This window comes from Prionailurus bengalensis, chromosome A1 (genome assembly GCF_016509475.1).
Source record: "Prionailurus bengalensis isolate Pbe53 chromosome A1, Fcat_Pben_1.1_paternal_pri, whole genome shotgun sequence".
NCBI lineage: Eukaryota > Metazoa > Chordata > Mammalia > Carnivora > Felidae > Prionailurus > Prionailurus bengalensis.
In genome coordinates, this window is record NC_057343.1 from 10,124,194 (window position 1) to 10,140,497 (window position 16,304).

Sequence of the window (16,304 nt, forward strand, 5' to 3'; positions counted from 1 at the left end):
TAATCGTAAAATCTCTTTGGGGGCAAAGAAGAGAGAGCGCCTGCCCTCCCCCTCTTACAGGCTGCTTCTGAGAACTCTGCATGGGAGGCAGGGTGTCTCTTGAAGCCTGAGACTGTCTGCTCCTTGGGCATTTAAAGTCAGGTCAAGAACTCACGTGGGTCTTCTCCTCTGGTCTGAGCTGGAGATTTCTGGTTGGAGGCACACTCTTTGGACTCTGCACACACTGCAGTGTGGTAAGTGGGTGTAGAGGACCCAGAAGAATATATACCCACAAACACACATAATCTTCATTCCATTAGGTGAACCTATATCAATTTTCTTGAAAATTGTGTTTGTATTAATAGGATTTCTTTCTCTGGACATTGCCTCAGGGCCAATCAACAGCATCAATAAAGAGCCACCTCCCTTGGAAAATCGCTGCTACAAAGGAAGAGGTTAGGAAGGCGATAGCAAATCGGTTTATTTCTAGTACTAGAAGAGACTTTGTGGACACAGCAAAAGGTAAACATGTTCATTTTCTCTCTGGTCATATGTTGTGCCCTGGAGTTGCAGTGGGGAACAGCATAGATGCAGTCTTTTTCCTTAAGGAACTCACAATACAGACACAGAAAGAGGCAATTTAGCAAACAAAAGGTCACATATGAAAAAGTGTATCATACGGGAAATTCTGGGTGCCGTGGGTGCACACAGTGGGACATCTAGCCTGAAGTTGGGAAGGGGAAGCCAGGAAAGGCTTTCTGGGCCTGAAAAACGAGGATGAAACAGCCCTGCAAAGATGAAGAGGTCAAGTTCAACATGCCATTTCCAATTATTGCTATTTTGAAAAATTAAAACTTTTATTAAACTAATGCATGCGTACATCTAAATCAAATAGTAACCTAGTGGCTTATTACAAAGTAATAGCAATTCTTTGACCCTACTCCCCATTGGTGATCAATTCAATCCTTTCAGTGGTTCTTATGTGATACTTCATATTTTAAAATAATATGCATATACCTTTATCTTTGGTTCATCAATTTTAGACCTTGTTATTGACTTCCTGTTATAGTGGTTGAGGATTTATCTCTCCTGTAACTCTTTCTCACTCCCCTTCCATCCATTCTCTCTATAATTATATTACAAATTCTTGTTTGATTCAATTGCTAATGTTTATATTGTGATACTGATATGATATATTATGATTATGTAAACATTCATTGCTGAGCTAGGTGGTATTTTATAATTGTTTCCTTCCCTTTTTGTTTTCTTTCTTTTTTTTTTTTTTACCAGAGTTAATAATTGACTTTTTATTCATATGCTTAGTTTTCTATGGGCCTGTCACTAATTTTTGCCAAATTCTTTATCACATACTTATCAAGACTTTTTTCCAAACAGTTTCAAACACTCTATCACTTCTGTTTTTCCCAGAGATCTTCTGCTTGACACCCTTCATCATTCTCTTCTAATCCAGACTGGTTGTTCTGTAGCTTTGCTGCCCCACCTAGCACTTCGACTTCCTTTCTCATCATTCTAGGAATGACTTTGGCCTCTGCCTGCATTGAATCTTGTTTCCTCTTCCTCTTTCTTATCCCTTCTCCCTAGTTTTGCCAAAGGACATCTCTCAGTACGTTCCTAAGAAAGAGTGCATGGGAGGTAGTTTTTTAAGTGCGTTCTGCCCTACTTGGAAATGTCCTTTTTAATTCCTTAAACTTGTCTGATAGTTTGGCTGGATATAAAATTTTAGGTTGATAATCATTTTCCCTCAGAAAGCATTCCTCTAAATATCTTCTAGCATCCAGGATTTCTTTGTACAAGACTGATGCCATTTTGATTCCTGACACTCTCATATATATTTTTTTTCCTGGCAGCTCTTAAGATCTTTTCTTTATTCCTGTCATTCTGAATTTCACAACTGTATGCGTTAGTGAGAATCTTTTGTCATTGATTATATTGGACAATTAGGGGCCCTAGAAGCTAGAGTCATGTCCTTCAATTCTGGACATTGTTTCCTGCATGTCCCTTCCCACATTTCTCCCATCTCTTTTCTCTGTTCTCTTCTGGGACTCCTATTTGTTGGACTGATCCTCCAATTTTCTCATCTTTTCTCTCCTAGTATCTTTCTCTTTGTATTTTTGTTTTGCTAACTTGAAAATTTCTTTAGTTTTTAATCTAGCTCTTCTATTGGATTTTTAATTCACTAGCTTTCTTCCTCTCTCTGATTTTTTATTTGAATAGTAAAATTAATAAGTTTTATTTACTGCAATATATAGACCTCTGATTATTATGGTCTATTATGGTCTGATTATTATGATTATTTTTTAAAACAGCATTCTGTTCTTGTTTTATATATGTAGTAATTCTCTTATAAATTTTAGGATGTTTATGATACACTTAATTTTCAACATTTTCATCTATTCCTTGCATTGTCTCTATTTTCTGAGTGTTTTAATGGTCTAATGAAAATTTGGTTTTCTGTTCATACTTACCGGAGGGCAGAGGCAGATTTACTATGATGCTAATAAAACTTCTTTTAATTCTTTGGACTCTCTTTTTAAGTGAGTGTAGGCAAAACATTAATCTCTAAGGTTCGCAAAACCTACAAGGGAGACACACAAATCTGATTGCAAACTACATACAGAGATGGGGCTTATTAGCTGGTACTTGATTTAGGTGGTTAGGCGATAAGCTCTCTTTCTGTTGGGAAACCCCCAAATACCCATACTTATAGGTCAGTTTCTCCAAAGAGAGAAACCCTTGGCTGTTGGCCTTCTGAGAGCAGGATTGGGGAGGAAACTGGGATCTTCCTGCTTCCCATGCAACACTTACTGAACCCTTCTTTTTCCTGTTCATCTCACTACCCCACCTTCTACTGTGCCTCGTGTCCTGGAATCTCCTGAGCTTCTCTCATTCAGTTTTACACCTAATAAATTTCTGGTTAGGAAAGGATCACCAAATGACTGCATGAGGTTAAGAAGATTGTGCAGGAACTCAACCATGCTGTATACAAGCTTTCACCCAAGCTGCTTGTTTTCAGCCTGAGCCTCAGTACCTGCCTTACCCTGTTCCTGTTACAGAAGCCTATTGGGGGTCTACAATGTGGATTAGCTCACTGATTTGTTATTCCTTTCGGCAATCGATTAGTTTTAGCTTCCTCTACTTTGCTAATTCAGTTGCCACATCTGTATTTGGTCTCCAGCTTCTAAAAATATGGTAACCTCTAATCTGCTATCATTCTGGTGAAGTTTGGGGAGGGAGGAGTCAAGTATGATATATGATAATTTTTATGAATCTAAATTGGATCATATTATTCCATTGCTTTCCAATGGCTTTGCATTGTATTTTGTTTTGATTTTGTTTTTGAGAGAGAGAGAGGGCACAAGTGAGTGAGGGGCAGAGAGAGAGAGAGACAGGGAGAGAGAGAAAGAGAGAAACAGGACTCACCTGAAGTGGGGCTCATGTTCACGGGAAGTGGGGCTTGTGTTCACCCAAAGTGGGGCTCGTGTTCACCCGAAGCAGGGCTGGAGCTCACGAGAAGTGGGGCATGAGTTCACTTGATGTGGGACTTGAACTCCCATCCAAGTACTAACCAGGCCCGACCCTAATTAGCTTTTGAGATCAGACGAGATCGGGCGCGTTCAGGGTGGTAGGGACTTGAACTCATGAACCGTGAGATCTTGACCTGCGCTGAAGTCAGATGCTTAACCCACTGAGCCACCCAGGCTCCCTGCATTGCACTTGGAATGAAATCCAAGTTTCAGTTCCTTCTCTTTGTTCACAAGGTCCTGCGAGACTGCCATAGCCCTTGCTTACCTCCTCACTGTTCCTCCTCCCTCCATCCCCTCGTTCATCAGGCTCCAGCCACGTGGGCCTTTTTAAAATTCCTATAGGATACCGTTTCCCCCCACCCCCAGCCTTCAACCAGTGCACAGGCTGTCCCCTTTGCCTGCATTGTTCTTCTCCCAGCTCTTTCTGTGATTTTACTGTGTCATTCTGTAGACTCCAGAATGTCCCCTTGCCTGTGAGACCTTTCCTTACTGTTTTAGCTGAAGAAGTGGGCCACCATATCATTTGTTGCCTTCTAGCACCTGGCATTTTGCAGTCATTTGTTTACTGATTCTTGTTTTTTGTTGTTTTTGCTTTATTCTTTCTTCCACTATTCGGCAGGTGCCCCAAAGGCCTTTATTCACTCAGAATCTGGCACGGTCGGTATAGTCTAGTCTGGGTATGGGAGGTGCTCTGTAAATATTTTTGGAATGATGGAAAAAATATACGGGAAATACACTTTTTGAAATTAGATAAGTATAGAATCAAAAGACCTCCCTACTTCAGGTAAATATTAAGGGTGATGGGAAAAGATTTGAAATGTCAGCCTTCTTAAAAGATGTCTTCGAGCTACTAAGCAAAGGCCTTTCTGCATGTACAAATTACCATCTCCCTATGTGTAGATAAATACCCAAGACCTGCCAAGACTCTCTCCTAAATCTCTTAGCTCCGTCTGTTCCTCTTCCTCCCCAAAGCCACGGCCGCCCGTGTCTCCCCCTTGGATGACCTCTATTCCAGCTCTCTTTTCCAGGTTTGTCGCTTCCGATCCATCGCCAGGACCATCACCATAGTTTCCAGATGTGCGAATTGATGTCACCTTCCAGCTGAAAACCTTTCAGTGACTCCCCAGTGTCCTCGGGACACTAAGCTAAATGCCTTAAATGCGAGGCTGTACAATCTGGTCCCTGCCTGCCACGCCAGCATGCTCCCTCACCAGCCCCCACACCCTCCCCGAGACCGTCTGCCTTCCTTCCCCCAGACCCACGGCACCCCCCGCGGCCTTGTGCCTTGCGCACACACTGCCCCCCTCCCGTGGGCCACCGGCCGCTCCCTTCTTGCAGCCTATGTCTGTCCATAAATGAAGTCCAAAGACAGGCTTCGTGTCTCTCCTGGGAGTCTCCTCTGATCCCCCACGTTTGGATTGCTGGCGCTCCCATATGTTTTTATAGATCTTATTCTTATCTTTTCCACATTATTTATCACCCAATATTGTCATTCTCTCTTTTTTGTTCTGTTTCTCTAGTATTTGAAGCTTCTAAAGCGCAGGGGCCATGTCTTATCTTTGTATCTTCATCATTGTATGAAGGCCCATGAGTGAGAAGCACGAAAAGGTGCTTGTTTTCACATTGAGGCCTGGGGAACTTGGCTTCGATGAATTAGAACAGCAGACAGAGACAGCAGAACTGGTTCTTGCTTGGCTGTAGATTATGCGCTTGGTCCCAGTGGTTTTGAACAGTCCTTGCTGTAGATGCACGTTTGACTGGGGACTTTCTGCAAGTGCCATGCTAATCTTAAATGGGCCAGTTTCTCTCCTTGGGCTATAGGTACACTAGTGCGGCGTCAACCGTTCTCAAGTGAAAAAGAAAGAGTGGGAGCTGAGCCCCTGAGGAGCAGGGATGGCTCCCCGCGAGGAGTCCAGGGCTTGGAGGTGTGGTTACCATTGGGTCACGTTAGCTCTGAGTCATGGTTATCCCGTCAGGGCAAACTTCAGTTCCACTACGGGGACTTCAGGCATAAGTTGGGTCCCTTGGGATGAAAAACTTCTCTTCTTGATGATACTGAAGGAACTCATTAACGTGAAATTTTGTAAAGACAATAAAAGCGTGCGTTGAGAAGAACGAGGTCGATTACTGTGATAACGGCTAAGGATCAATGAAGAGTAAGACTTAATCTTTATCTTCAAAGGAATGCAGAGTAAGTCTAGGCTCTAACTTTGTCTTTTCTGGGTCTTCACGTCCAATTGCTCCACTACGCTGCTTGATCCTGGTCTACACGGACCAGCCCCTCAAAACCCTTCACAACCTGGTTTCTAACTTACCTCTCCTGATTCACCCTCAGCTACTCCCTGCCCTGCATACCTCACACTCTTGCCAGCGAGATCATACTTAATGAACACAGTGCACAACTTTTGCTGCCCTGTTCACCCATCACCAAAGCACATCCTTTGCTGTGTCTGCCATTGAACTCTTGTCTTCCCTCCCTTCCCCTAACAGAGCTCATTAAACCCTCTCTGGGCTTCTATAGCACCTGTTGAAGGCTCTGAGTCAGTGATTCTTAAGCCTAGGGGAAGCTTGTTTACAATGTAAGTGCCTGGGGCCCCACTTCTAGAGATTCTCAATGTCTGGGATGAGGTTCAGCAACTGTGTTTTGGAAGAAGCTTCCTAGGTAAGTGTGCTGTATTATCTCCACGTGAGAACCACGGTTCCGAGTGTTACGGTTACAAGATGTCACATTCCGTATCTGTTTGTCGTGTGTACATCTTTCTAATCACGCTAGTTTGAGGTCGTGCAAGGTAGAGTGATGACTAAGTTATTTTTAGCTTTGGCACGGAGCACTTCAAGGACTTCACCAAGAATTTATTTTCCTCCTATAAAGCTACTAGTGATATACAAAAACCAAGGTATAGATGGTGCTTACTAGGAACCATACCAGATGGTTTCCCAAAATATCTTCAGGGATATCCTCTTTTTAAGCCCTAGAGTTGCATCTTCTCTATAACTTTGTCTTCTCCTTGGACAGGTTATGAGGTCATTATGAGGGCCATTGAGTACCCACATCCTCTCTTCCTGACTCATCTAAATGAAGAGGCAGCACGTAGTGAAGCTTTCTCTCACTGTGCTGGTCTAGACATAAATCATTTCTAAACAGATCATTAAAATGCTCTTGGGTGCCAGTAGATGCCATCACATATTGTTGGATGTACCTTTGAATTAAATATCCATAAAAACTACGGAAAAATGAATTCAGGACAAGACTCGAGTTTAGTTTCAGTAGATCGTGGCACCATTCGGATATTGCTCAAGATGGCCATGTTAACATTCTTGTCCTGAATAAAATTGGTGGTGTGTGACGTGCCTCTGAACCACCTTGGTAGCCAGAATTAGGGATGAACTCCCTCTAAGTGAGGAAGCTTGTGCCTCCTCTGTGATCTGGTAGCGCTTGTGGAAGCTGGCGTTTAGTCAGTGCCTCGTAGGTATTTACTGATTATTTATCATCATATCATCGGTATTTGATGAATATTCGTTAGCAGAGTTATTACAACGAAATAATGGCGCCGTTGTCCGCCAGTGACAACGATGTTACCTAACCCTCCATCAGAAAGGGATGAGCTTCAGGTGGTTCTTTTCCAGGTGATGGGGATGGTATGCACTTCTAGGGTTGCCAGATTTAACTAATGAAAATACAGGATGCCCTGTTACGTTAGAATAACAGTATTGAGTAGATAAGCGAGTATTTTACAACAATTCTTCGTTATTTATCTGAAATTCAAAGTTAACGGGCGTCTTATGTCTTACCTGTCAATCGTAGCCTTACCTGAGATCTCTCTCTCCCCTCCCCACCCTGCCCCAGGGACGAGGCATCCCTACTGGAATGAGGGATGCCTTCTGTGTCCATTGAGCAGAACGGAAGAGCGTTCCAAACTGACATACAATATATTCATTAAAACCCACTTCTAATCATTGGAGCATATACTTCCCATGCCTGATAAAGCAGAAAATTATTTCTTGGTTGAAATATCCATAAAAACGACATTGATTGTACCTCTAAATACGAGAAGAGTGGGTTTAGTGTGATAAAATTGGAAGCTACTGCCGGAAGTAAAAATGGAATGAAAATATGATGCTATTTTAAGTAGCTTACAAGGGGTTACTGCCTTGTGTCTGTGCCTCCATTCCAGCTCAGGAGATTCAGAAAAGTTCTCAGATGTCGCTGGGACAGAAAAAGTTACTTCCTCGACCTGCGGACACTGAGTTTCGACGGAATTACCAAGTTCCAGCTAAAATTCCTGAGCTTCAGGACTTTAGCTTCAGATATGGATGCTACTCAAGCCTCCCAGTTGCTTCTCAGGGTCTAGGTAAGTACACCTAGAGCTTTTAAAGCAACTTTATAGATTCTGTCCTTGTTCCAAGATTCTTCGGCACATTGGGCCCTGGCAGGTAATCTTGGTGACCGTCACAAAGAATGCCAGTGATCCCTGTAAGCCTCCAAGGGATCAACACTAGGCCTAGCTTCAAACCCAGGGAATGAGTAAGTTCTGGGAAAGAACTGGTTCCTTTTGCTGTGAAAAGAGTGCACGCTCTGCCTGGAGGCAGCGGTGGGGATTGAGGGACACTTCCTCCTTGTAAAACAAAGGGAAGAATTTAGTTACTATACAATGACTAAAAAAAGAGACTGAGTGGGACTGAAGTTAGATTTGTCAATCATCCACTGGAAGCTTGACCGTATGGTATGTCCATCAAGGAGCTTCAGATTCAGCAACCATTCCATTCACGTATTCTCTTACGATCCTGATTCCTACTGTTTTCAACAGAAAAGCTCTTAAAAGTTCCATGAGCAAGCCACCTCCAAGCTACTGGTTAAGAGGATAATTTGGTGTCAGTCTGAGATGGTGATATATTCCTGGTGTGGAGTTGGGATCAAGTAGTACTCTAGACAAAAATCACGGGATAGAAGCTTAGCCTCTCGGGATTAGAAGACAGCGTAGAAGTTACCTCATCTGGATCTCACACCCTGTGGGAATCCCCTCTACCCCGTCCTTGCCAAGGGCCGATGTTGTCACTCTTTGGAGGATACCCCCCACCCCCAAGGCAACTCTTTCATTCTTAGATACTCCAACTGTTGGAAAGTTCTCAACGGCTGGAACCTTCCTTGCTACGCTTTGGCTTTGGTTCTACGTCTTCCTACAGAGGTTATTCTATGAAAACCTTCCTTTATACCTTCCACGCTCTCTACCGAAAGCATTTCCAGACCCTCCAAATGCTCTTCTGAGGATGTAGCATGACAGTGCCCTCTTCCTCCCCCTGCTTCCTTCCCCTGGCCAGTGGTCCCTATAAAGGGACAAGCTGGGACTGAAAGCAGTATTTAAGGTGTCCTTAAGGTTCAAAGATTGGGCATGCTGTAGAAGTTAGGTTCTCACCTCATGTTTTCATTGCTTTTTTTTTTTTCTGTGATAATTCCATGACCATCGGAACCCACATTAAATGAGCAATATTCAGAATCAAACGTAAGTGATTTTGGTTTTGCTTGCACCTGATGCCTTTATTAGTCTGAACGTGTAATGAGTGCCAGCTGGAGATGTCATCACCGCTCACCTGAACACACCTGGGTCCCTGAGGGACTCCTCTTAGTGTGTCAGCCCATGTCTGCACAGGGGATGGCACAAAAGGGAAAGAAGCTTCTGTGAAGGCAGTAGTTTACTAAGGAGGTAGTGAATGCTACCATCCCAACACGCTGAGAAGCAGAAGAGTCGATTTCAGGGAACATTTTTCTAAAAACGGAGGTCAAACTTGAGTCTCCGGTCATCGGCCCCAGTCACCACCACTGCCAACAGCAACGGTCCTGAGTCGGAGCAGCTCTGCTCAGCCCGAGTCCCGGGAGGAGTCACTCATGTACAGCGCCTCCCTTTCCAGCACCTTAAGGGTGATGATTAAGCTCCAAGTTGGGTTCAGCGCTGTTGGGGGCTTGCTAGACAAATAAGGGCAGGAATTCTTTCCTCAGTGACAGCCTCCGTGTCTTTCCCTCCTGTATGTCCCTCTAGTCCCTTCCGTGCTGTACAGCCACATGAGGAATCAAGAACGCACAAAGAAGCAGACCACGTACCAAAGCGATTATGGGAAAACCTACCTGGATTTCTTAGTGATTTTAAACTCATTTACTCCCTCTCAAATCACAGAGTACCTTCAGAGTCTTTCCTACAAAGGTAAGAAGAGGTCTTGAGTTACTGTTTAATGGATTTACAGATCATAATACACTGCTTTATGCAAATAGAAACTGTTGCAACTTTCAGCCACTGGAGTTAAATGTTCACGAAAAGATAGATATTGCCTCATAGAAATCCCATAGTTTTGTGTAAGCCTCAGCCCATTGAAAATAACGTTTTCTTTTTCTTTTTAACTTTTTAGTGTTTATTTTTATTTTTGAGAGAGAGAGAGAGAGAGAGAGAGAGAGGGGGACGGGCAGAGAGAGATGGAGACGCAGAATCTGAAGCAGGCTCCAGACTCTGCGCTGTCAGCAAGGAGCCCGATATGGGCCTCGAACTCATGAACCGTGAGATATTGACCTGAGCTGAAGTCGGATGCTTAATCGACTGAGCCACCCAGGTGCCCCGGAAAAAAAGCTTTCTTAAAAGAGGCCCCAGTGACTGTAGCCCCCCTTATTACAAAAGAAACACCTAGCTTTTCACTCATTCCTGATCTCTCTCATTTCACTCATTCAGCCTGTGGTTGAATTGCTCCCATACGACTTCTGTTTTTATTACAGTTAAGTGATTTCTTCTGTGGGTGTTTATACTGTCTCACGATTTCGTTTTATCTTATGTGATCTTTATTTCCTGCTTGGTGGTACTTTTTGTGACAGCCTTTTAGAGTACATGGGAATGTCTGTGTATAATGCCCTCAAAAAGAGCGAAGCCTGTGCTCAGGACAGTGTTAGTTCATTCTGCGTGACAAAGACTTATCCCAGCTTAGGGCCTGGGGACTGGCATCTCCTCGAGAGCACCTCAGGGGCTGCTGGTCATTCTGTGCCTGTGTAAAATGTCAACTCAGAGCAGTTGGAGTGAAGGAAACTCAACTCCTCCAACAGCTGTGTGCTCAACACCCACTGCTAGTGACTGTCCTGGTATTCCTCATCTTTGAGCACATGACCCAGTGCAGACATTTATTTTTATGCAGTATATTCATACGCCACTAAACTAACGTATTAGGTAAGTTATAAAACACACTAAATGCTAAAGGAAGAAGTGCTTCGGGCTGTGTGGGGGTCACACACACAGCCTTGTCTTGTGCCCTGTGCTCGAGCGTAAGCTTAGGTCTTCCGCCAGCTCCTCAGTAATCCTCCGACTGCTCCCTGTCGCCTACCTGCCTTGGTCCCCAATCTCTGTCCTTTGCCTGTCCCCAGCTACGATCGGAAGAGCTTGATCTTCTGAAATCTTCACTGAAACCCTTTTATCCTGAGATCTCCTACCCCACACAAAACTGAAACCCTACTGTGGGCAAGACAGAAAAGGGAGTGTGTGTGTGTGTGTGTGTGTGTGTATAAGGGGGGGAAAGAGGATACTTCCCATGATTGCAGACTGAGGGCTGATGGCCCAAAGGCCTTTAAAAGAGCTTAAATGTTGGGTTTTAAGAGGTACAAGAAGCAGGTGTTTTGCCTCACTCTAAGGCAGAAGCAGAAGTCTGTATTTTCCATCGGGAGCCTCATTCCTCTCAGCAGGTGCCTCTCGCACCCATTTGGCACGTCAAAAGGAAACCAAGAGGCTCTTTGAGGTCGGCTGGTCAGATCTTCCAGGGAGTCATCCCATCAAGCTCAAGCCTGCTTTCTGTTCCTTTTCCCAGCTTGGTTCACCTGTATAAAACTGTAGTCAGCGTCCTGTAAGGTGCTCTTTTCACCTTGGAGCCACATCTGTTTGACCTATAGAGTGCTCCCAAAGCAGATGCTCCCATCTGCCCAGGGACTTGAAATACAGATGCAGCTGTCGCTTCTCCGCCTGCGTGGGAAAACCGTGGTGGCTGCTGGCACTTCTGTCCTGGGTTGTCTGTGTGTGTGATTTGTAATTGAGCCTTAGTGGTGCCCCCCAGGGGTGAACTGAGGACTCTTTAGATGTTTTGCAGCCTCTGCTCCACTCAGATGTACCTTCCCCAGGATTCCTAGCATAAGCCAATTCCGTTGGACTTCTCCAGTTGGGCTTTTCTCTCCAGACAAGTGAGACATGGCCTATTACTTAACAAGGTAGCTTTGGGGCCAAGCTAGGCTTCGGTAGCTTTTCAGATCTCCTCTGTTCCTGGTGCCCTCAGGATGGGTGCTGGGGCAGGTACAAGATGCTTGTGCCCCAGAGCCTTGCCATTGTGCACTGACTTGGTGGCTTGTAGGATCTGCTTGCTCTGGGGTCTTGGTTTCTCTTCCCTGGTTTTGCTTTAGGATGACCTACCCATCAGCCAGCTATGCTACAGGCTGACAAGCAAGTAGGAGGTTCCCTTTGAATTCTTATGCCCAAAACCTGCTGTCATTTTCTAGTGTCTGGGACGACGCTTATGCTTTTTGGATGGCGAGTGTCTCAGCAGAGCTCATTTGTGGTAGGGCTGAGCCAGGATGCAAGAGAATAAGAATCTTGGCAGGCATATTAGGCTGAATGAATGATTACCACCTCAGCTTAAAGTATTTTACTGGATTATCCCTCTTAGACAGTCTCAGAGCCCAGAACAGGTACATTTTGAAAGAGAGAGGGGAAGGGGAGGGATGAAGGATATGGCCCAGGGCTGGGGCCAGGGAGGTGGTGGGGGGAGGTAGGATAGAGAAGACTCCAGGAAGACACAAAATGAAGCTGGGCAAGAAGAAAGGGGGAGCAGCTGAAGGCAAATCTTTTGTTTCCAACAATGCTGAGGACCGCCACTTGGTATGGAGTTTCTCTATGAGAACTTGAGGGGTTTGAACTAGATGTCTTTAGTGGGCATTCTGTTTTCAAAATTGCTTTAATCTCTGAGTGATTCAGACCACCAACAGCTCTGACTCTTGGGGCCTCTGTTATCTATTGATAAGGACTGTCATCTCCCCGGGTAGTCCCCCCTCGAACGACAAAATTACCTGAAATCTGGCTTCAGATGCTTTCAACTATTACTCCCTCTCTATCTCTCCCAATCAACACTCCCAGGAATATTCCTTCCTAGGGTGTGATTCAATGTTGTGACGAATATATTCACGGACTCGAGAAACTTCACCGATTGAATACCTATAATGCCTACTTGAGACCAAGATAAATAAAAAACAAATCTTTCTTTTTTCAAGGAACTCATCGTCAGGGGTGGGAGACAGGCACGCAGTGGTAATGTCATGAGCTCTGTAATCGAAGTAGTTTTTGGGTACGTTCCAACCCTGTGGATTGACATTGCCTGAGGGAAGGCTGCTTCTGGGAGGGAGGCTTCCTTTGAAGGTTAAGGATGAATCACCCTGACAAGAACCAGGGCCTTTCAGAGGGAGCAGAGGGAGGAGCATAAATGAAATCACGGAGACATGAGTCTGAATCTGTACGTAATAAATACAGTAGCATCTGGATTACAACTAGTAGCCTGTCTGACATTAATTTATTTAAATTGATATTAAATTGGACACAATCTCATCTTTTTTTTATTAATTCACGCCAAATTTGATTCACCCTCTATGTTTACCTTTGGTATAAGAATGATTTTTGGTTCATTTGCTTGCTTATTTAAAATTAGCTCTTTGCTGTAAGGTTTAAAATGGAGCCATTTGGGGCTTGCAAGGACAAGGACTCAAACTAGCAAATGTTGAGAGTTTGGAGCAAAAAGTTGCTGGTGGGTATATCAAATAGTAGGATCATTGTAACACTTGTAACAGATCTGTCAGTTTCCCACAAAGTGAAACCAAATCTACTCCATGACCCAGAAATTCTACTTCTGGGTATTCACCCAAGAGACAAGAAAACACATGCCCATCGAAGGACTTGTCCAAAAATGTTCATGGCCATTTTATTCTTCACAGTCCCACACCGGATACAACCCAAATTACCACCAATAGCAGAAGGTAAACAGACTGGTATGTTCACAAGATACTACTAGATCTTAAGAAGCCCCAGTGATTGGTGTATTCAACGACAAGAACTTCAAACACATTATGCCGAGTGAGAGGAGCCAGACACAAAATCATACGTTTTGTATGTGGGCCTTTATTCAAAGGGCTACAACAGGCAACATTTATCTGTGATGAAGGAAATCAGACGAGTGAGTGTCTTGAGGGAGGAGGCATTGACGGGGATGGAGCCTGACAAGCCTTTCTGGAGTGGTGGCAGTGATCTCTATTATATGGGTATGGGTTATATACACCCAAGTGTCAACCCATCGAACTGCACGCAAAGGATCAGCGCGTTTCACTTCATGAAAAGGATACCAAAATTCAAAAAACGCTGAGGTCAGAAAAGATATGGAGCAGGGTGGGGATGGCTTACAATTAAATGTTAGGTCGTAAAAACAAAGAACCACAGAGAATTGGAGAGTAAGCCTGGTGCACACACGTGCACTCCTGACCTTTAGACCTCGGCTGACATTTGTAACATGGGCATTGAACTTGATGACATGGTACCACTTGCATTGTTCCTTTCTTTTGGTCTTTGCTACATAGATGACAATTGCTGGGAGTACGAAAAATTTTACAGCTCCTCTCTGATGTATATAATACACACACACGCGCGCGCGCACACACGTATATGTAATGACGATTAGGGAACCATGGATGTTCCGACTCAGACAAGGCTCCTTTACTTTCCAGATGAGGAAATGGAGGCCAGAAGGTTGAAGGGCCCTCTCATGGTCAGCTATTACTCAAAGATAGCAAAGCGTACCAAGGTTTGTTGGCAGAAGAAATAGCCCTGGCTTCAAGAAGCTCTTGCACAGTAGCCTCTATGGTTTTATGTCATCACGGTTTATTACTGTGTTCTCAGTAGTAAAGGACAAGGCTATCCTATTTATTGTCTTTTATGGACCAGGCCCTGCCCAGGTGCTTCTCACATAGCATTCCTAACCCAGTCCAGCAAAGGTGCAAGGTAAGCGCTATTATATATATTCAAAGACAAGGAAGTGAAGAGATGGAGAGGCCATGTGACTTGCCAAAGAGCGTGAGCGCGGAACGGAAACTTAAGTCAGTTGCATTCCAAACTCCACGCTCTTGCCAGGAAGACTTGCTGATCCTTTGAATATGAAGTGTACTCTTTTTAATCCATACTTATACAGTTGTGCCTTTCTAGGTATTAGACATATGCCCTTTGATATTTTGGTCCCATCAAATTTGTATATAGAGCGCTATTCTCAGATATTTTTCCTCCTTCCTAGAATTTCTCTGTTTAGTGCTTAAGTAGTTAAATGGAAGATTTCATCCTGTTTTTCTTCATAATTTTCAGACAGACAAATTCTTGATCGCTTTATTCGCTCTCACTGTGGCGTTGACATGGGACAGGAAAATAACAGAAACGGTTCGAATGAAGAAAATTGAAAATCAATGAAAGCACCAGGTCAGAGGGCCTACTGAGTCATTTTTTCAATAATGAAAAAATAATAAGATCCAAATTGTTCTAAATAATTTATTCGTGACGCCGTGTAATTTTGTTTTATTTTGTTTGTAAACAATAAAATCATTTAAGGTCATAAATCCTTCCCACCACCATAGCTTTAAGTGTATCTAATAGATTTTGCTGTAATGTTTTGTTCTATTATCTTCTGGATACTTAATTTGTGGTTTCAGTTTTGATATCCTCTTAGACCCAGAAATTATGCCAAAGAGGTTTCTTAATTTTCCAATAATTAGAGGATTTAAAAAAAACGTGTAATTGTTGATTGCCTGTTTGAAAGTTAAAAATATATATATTTGCTTTGAAAAATACACCAAAGTTTTCTTTCGTTGTGCATATGATTAATTTGTAAATTACATGAATATAAGAGGAGAAAAAAATGTGTAGGTTATTGTGTTTCTCACATCGTGTCTATCTTTGCTTATATACTTGAACTGTCAAATTCTGAAAGAATAATATTAAAAACAGCCCACAGTAAAAATGTTTTCACTAATGTCTCCTTGGATTTCATATATTTATATTTATATATGTAAATATATAATATATGGCTGCTATGTTGTTTGTCAATGTTCATGACTCATAGAGCTTTTTCAGTGATTAGTTTCCTGCTCATTACATACTCTTCCTCTTTGACCTCATTAATAATTTTGGCCATGAATTACCTTGAAGCTGATATTAGTGTTGCCATCCATGTTGGGCTTGCTTTTCTTTGCCTTTTCTTGGTATATCTTTGTCTTCCCTTAATTTCCAATCTTTCCTTGTAGCATTGTTTCAATATGCTTCCAGAAATACCTTATGCCTGGGTTTTATATTATAACTAATGAGAGTCTTTACCTTTTGCCAGGAGAATTTAGTCAGTAATTATGATGCTTGACATACTTGCTTTTATGATTGCCATATTAGTTTTTGTTATTCTTTATTGTTCTTTTTAGATTTACTTTTAAATTTTTTCTTTATTTTTTTTCTTAAGCCATTAATTTTTATTATTTTTAATGTTTATGTATTTACTTCGAGAGAGAGAGAGAGAGAGCACGAGTGGGGGAGAGGCAAAGAGAGAGAGAGAGGGAGAGAGAGAATCCCAAGTAGGGCCTATGCTGTCGGTGCAGAACCTGACAGAGGCCTCGATCTCACAAACCGTGAGATCATGACCTGAGCTGGAATCAAGAGTCAGATGCTTAACTGACGGGGCCACCCAGGTGCCCCTGATTTT

The 16,304-nt window shown here is 43.2% G+C and overlaps 1 protein-coding gene across 2 annotated transcripts in view; it reads left to right on the top strand.

Moving 5' to 3' along the window:
- TEX26 (testis expressed 26) overlaps positions 1–15,591 on the top strand; it is a 31,611-nt gene extending 16,020 nt beyond the window's left edge. The window contains exons 4-8 of one of the 2 annotated variants that reach the window (XR_006296770.1): positions 345–501; positions 7,700–7,876; positions 9,560–9,721; positions 13,516–13,941; positions 14,927–15,591. Coding sequence is in view for 1 of the 2 variants with exons in the window: in XM_043576263.1 (XP_043432198.1) it covers positions 345–501; positions 7,700–7,876; positions 9,560–9,721; positions 14,927–15,018 (588 nt within the window). In the remaining variant the exon portion in view is untranslated. The remainder of the gene's footprint in view (positions 1–344; positions 502–7,699; positions 7,877–9,559; positions 9,722–13,515; positions 13,942–14,926) is intronic. The other variant, XM_043576263.1, reaches the window with a different exon arrangement.
- The last annotated feature ends 713 nt before the right edge of the window (positions 15,592–16,304 follow it).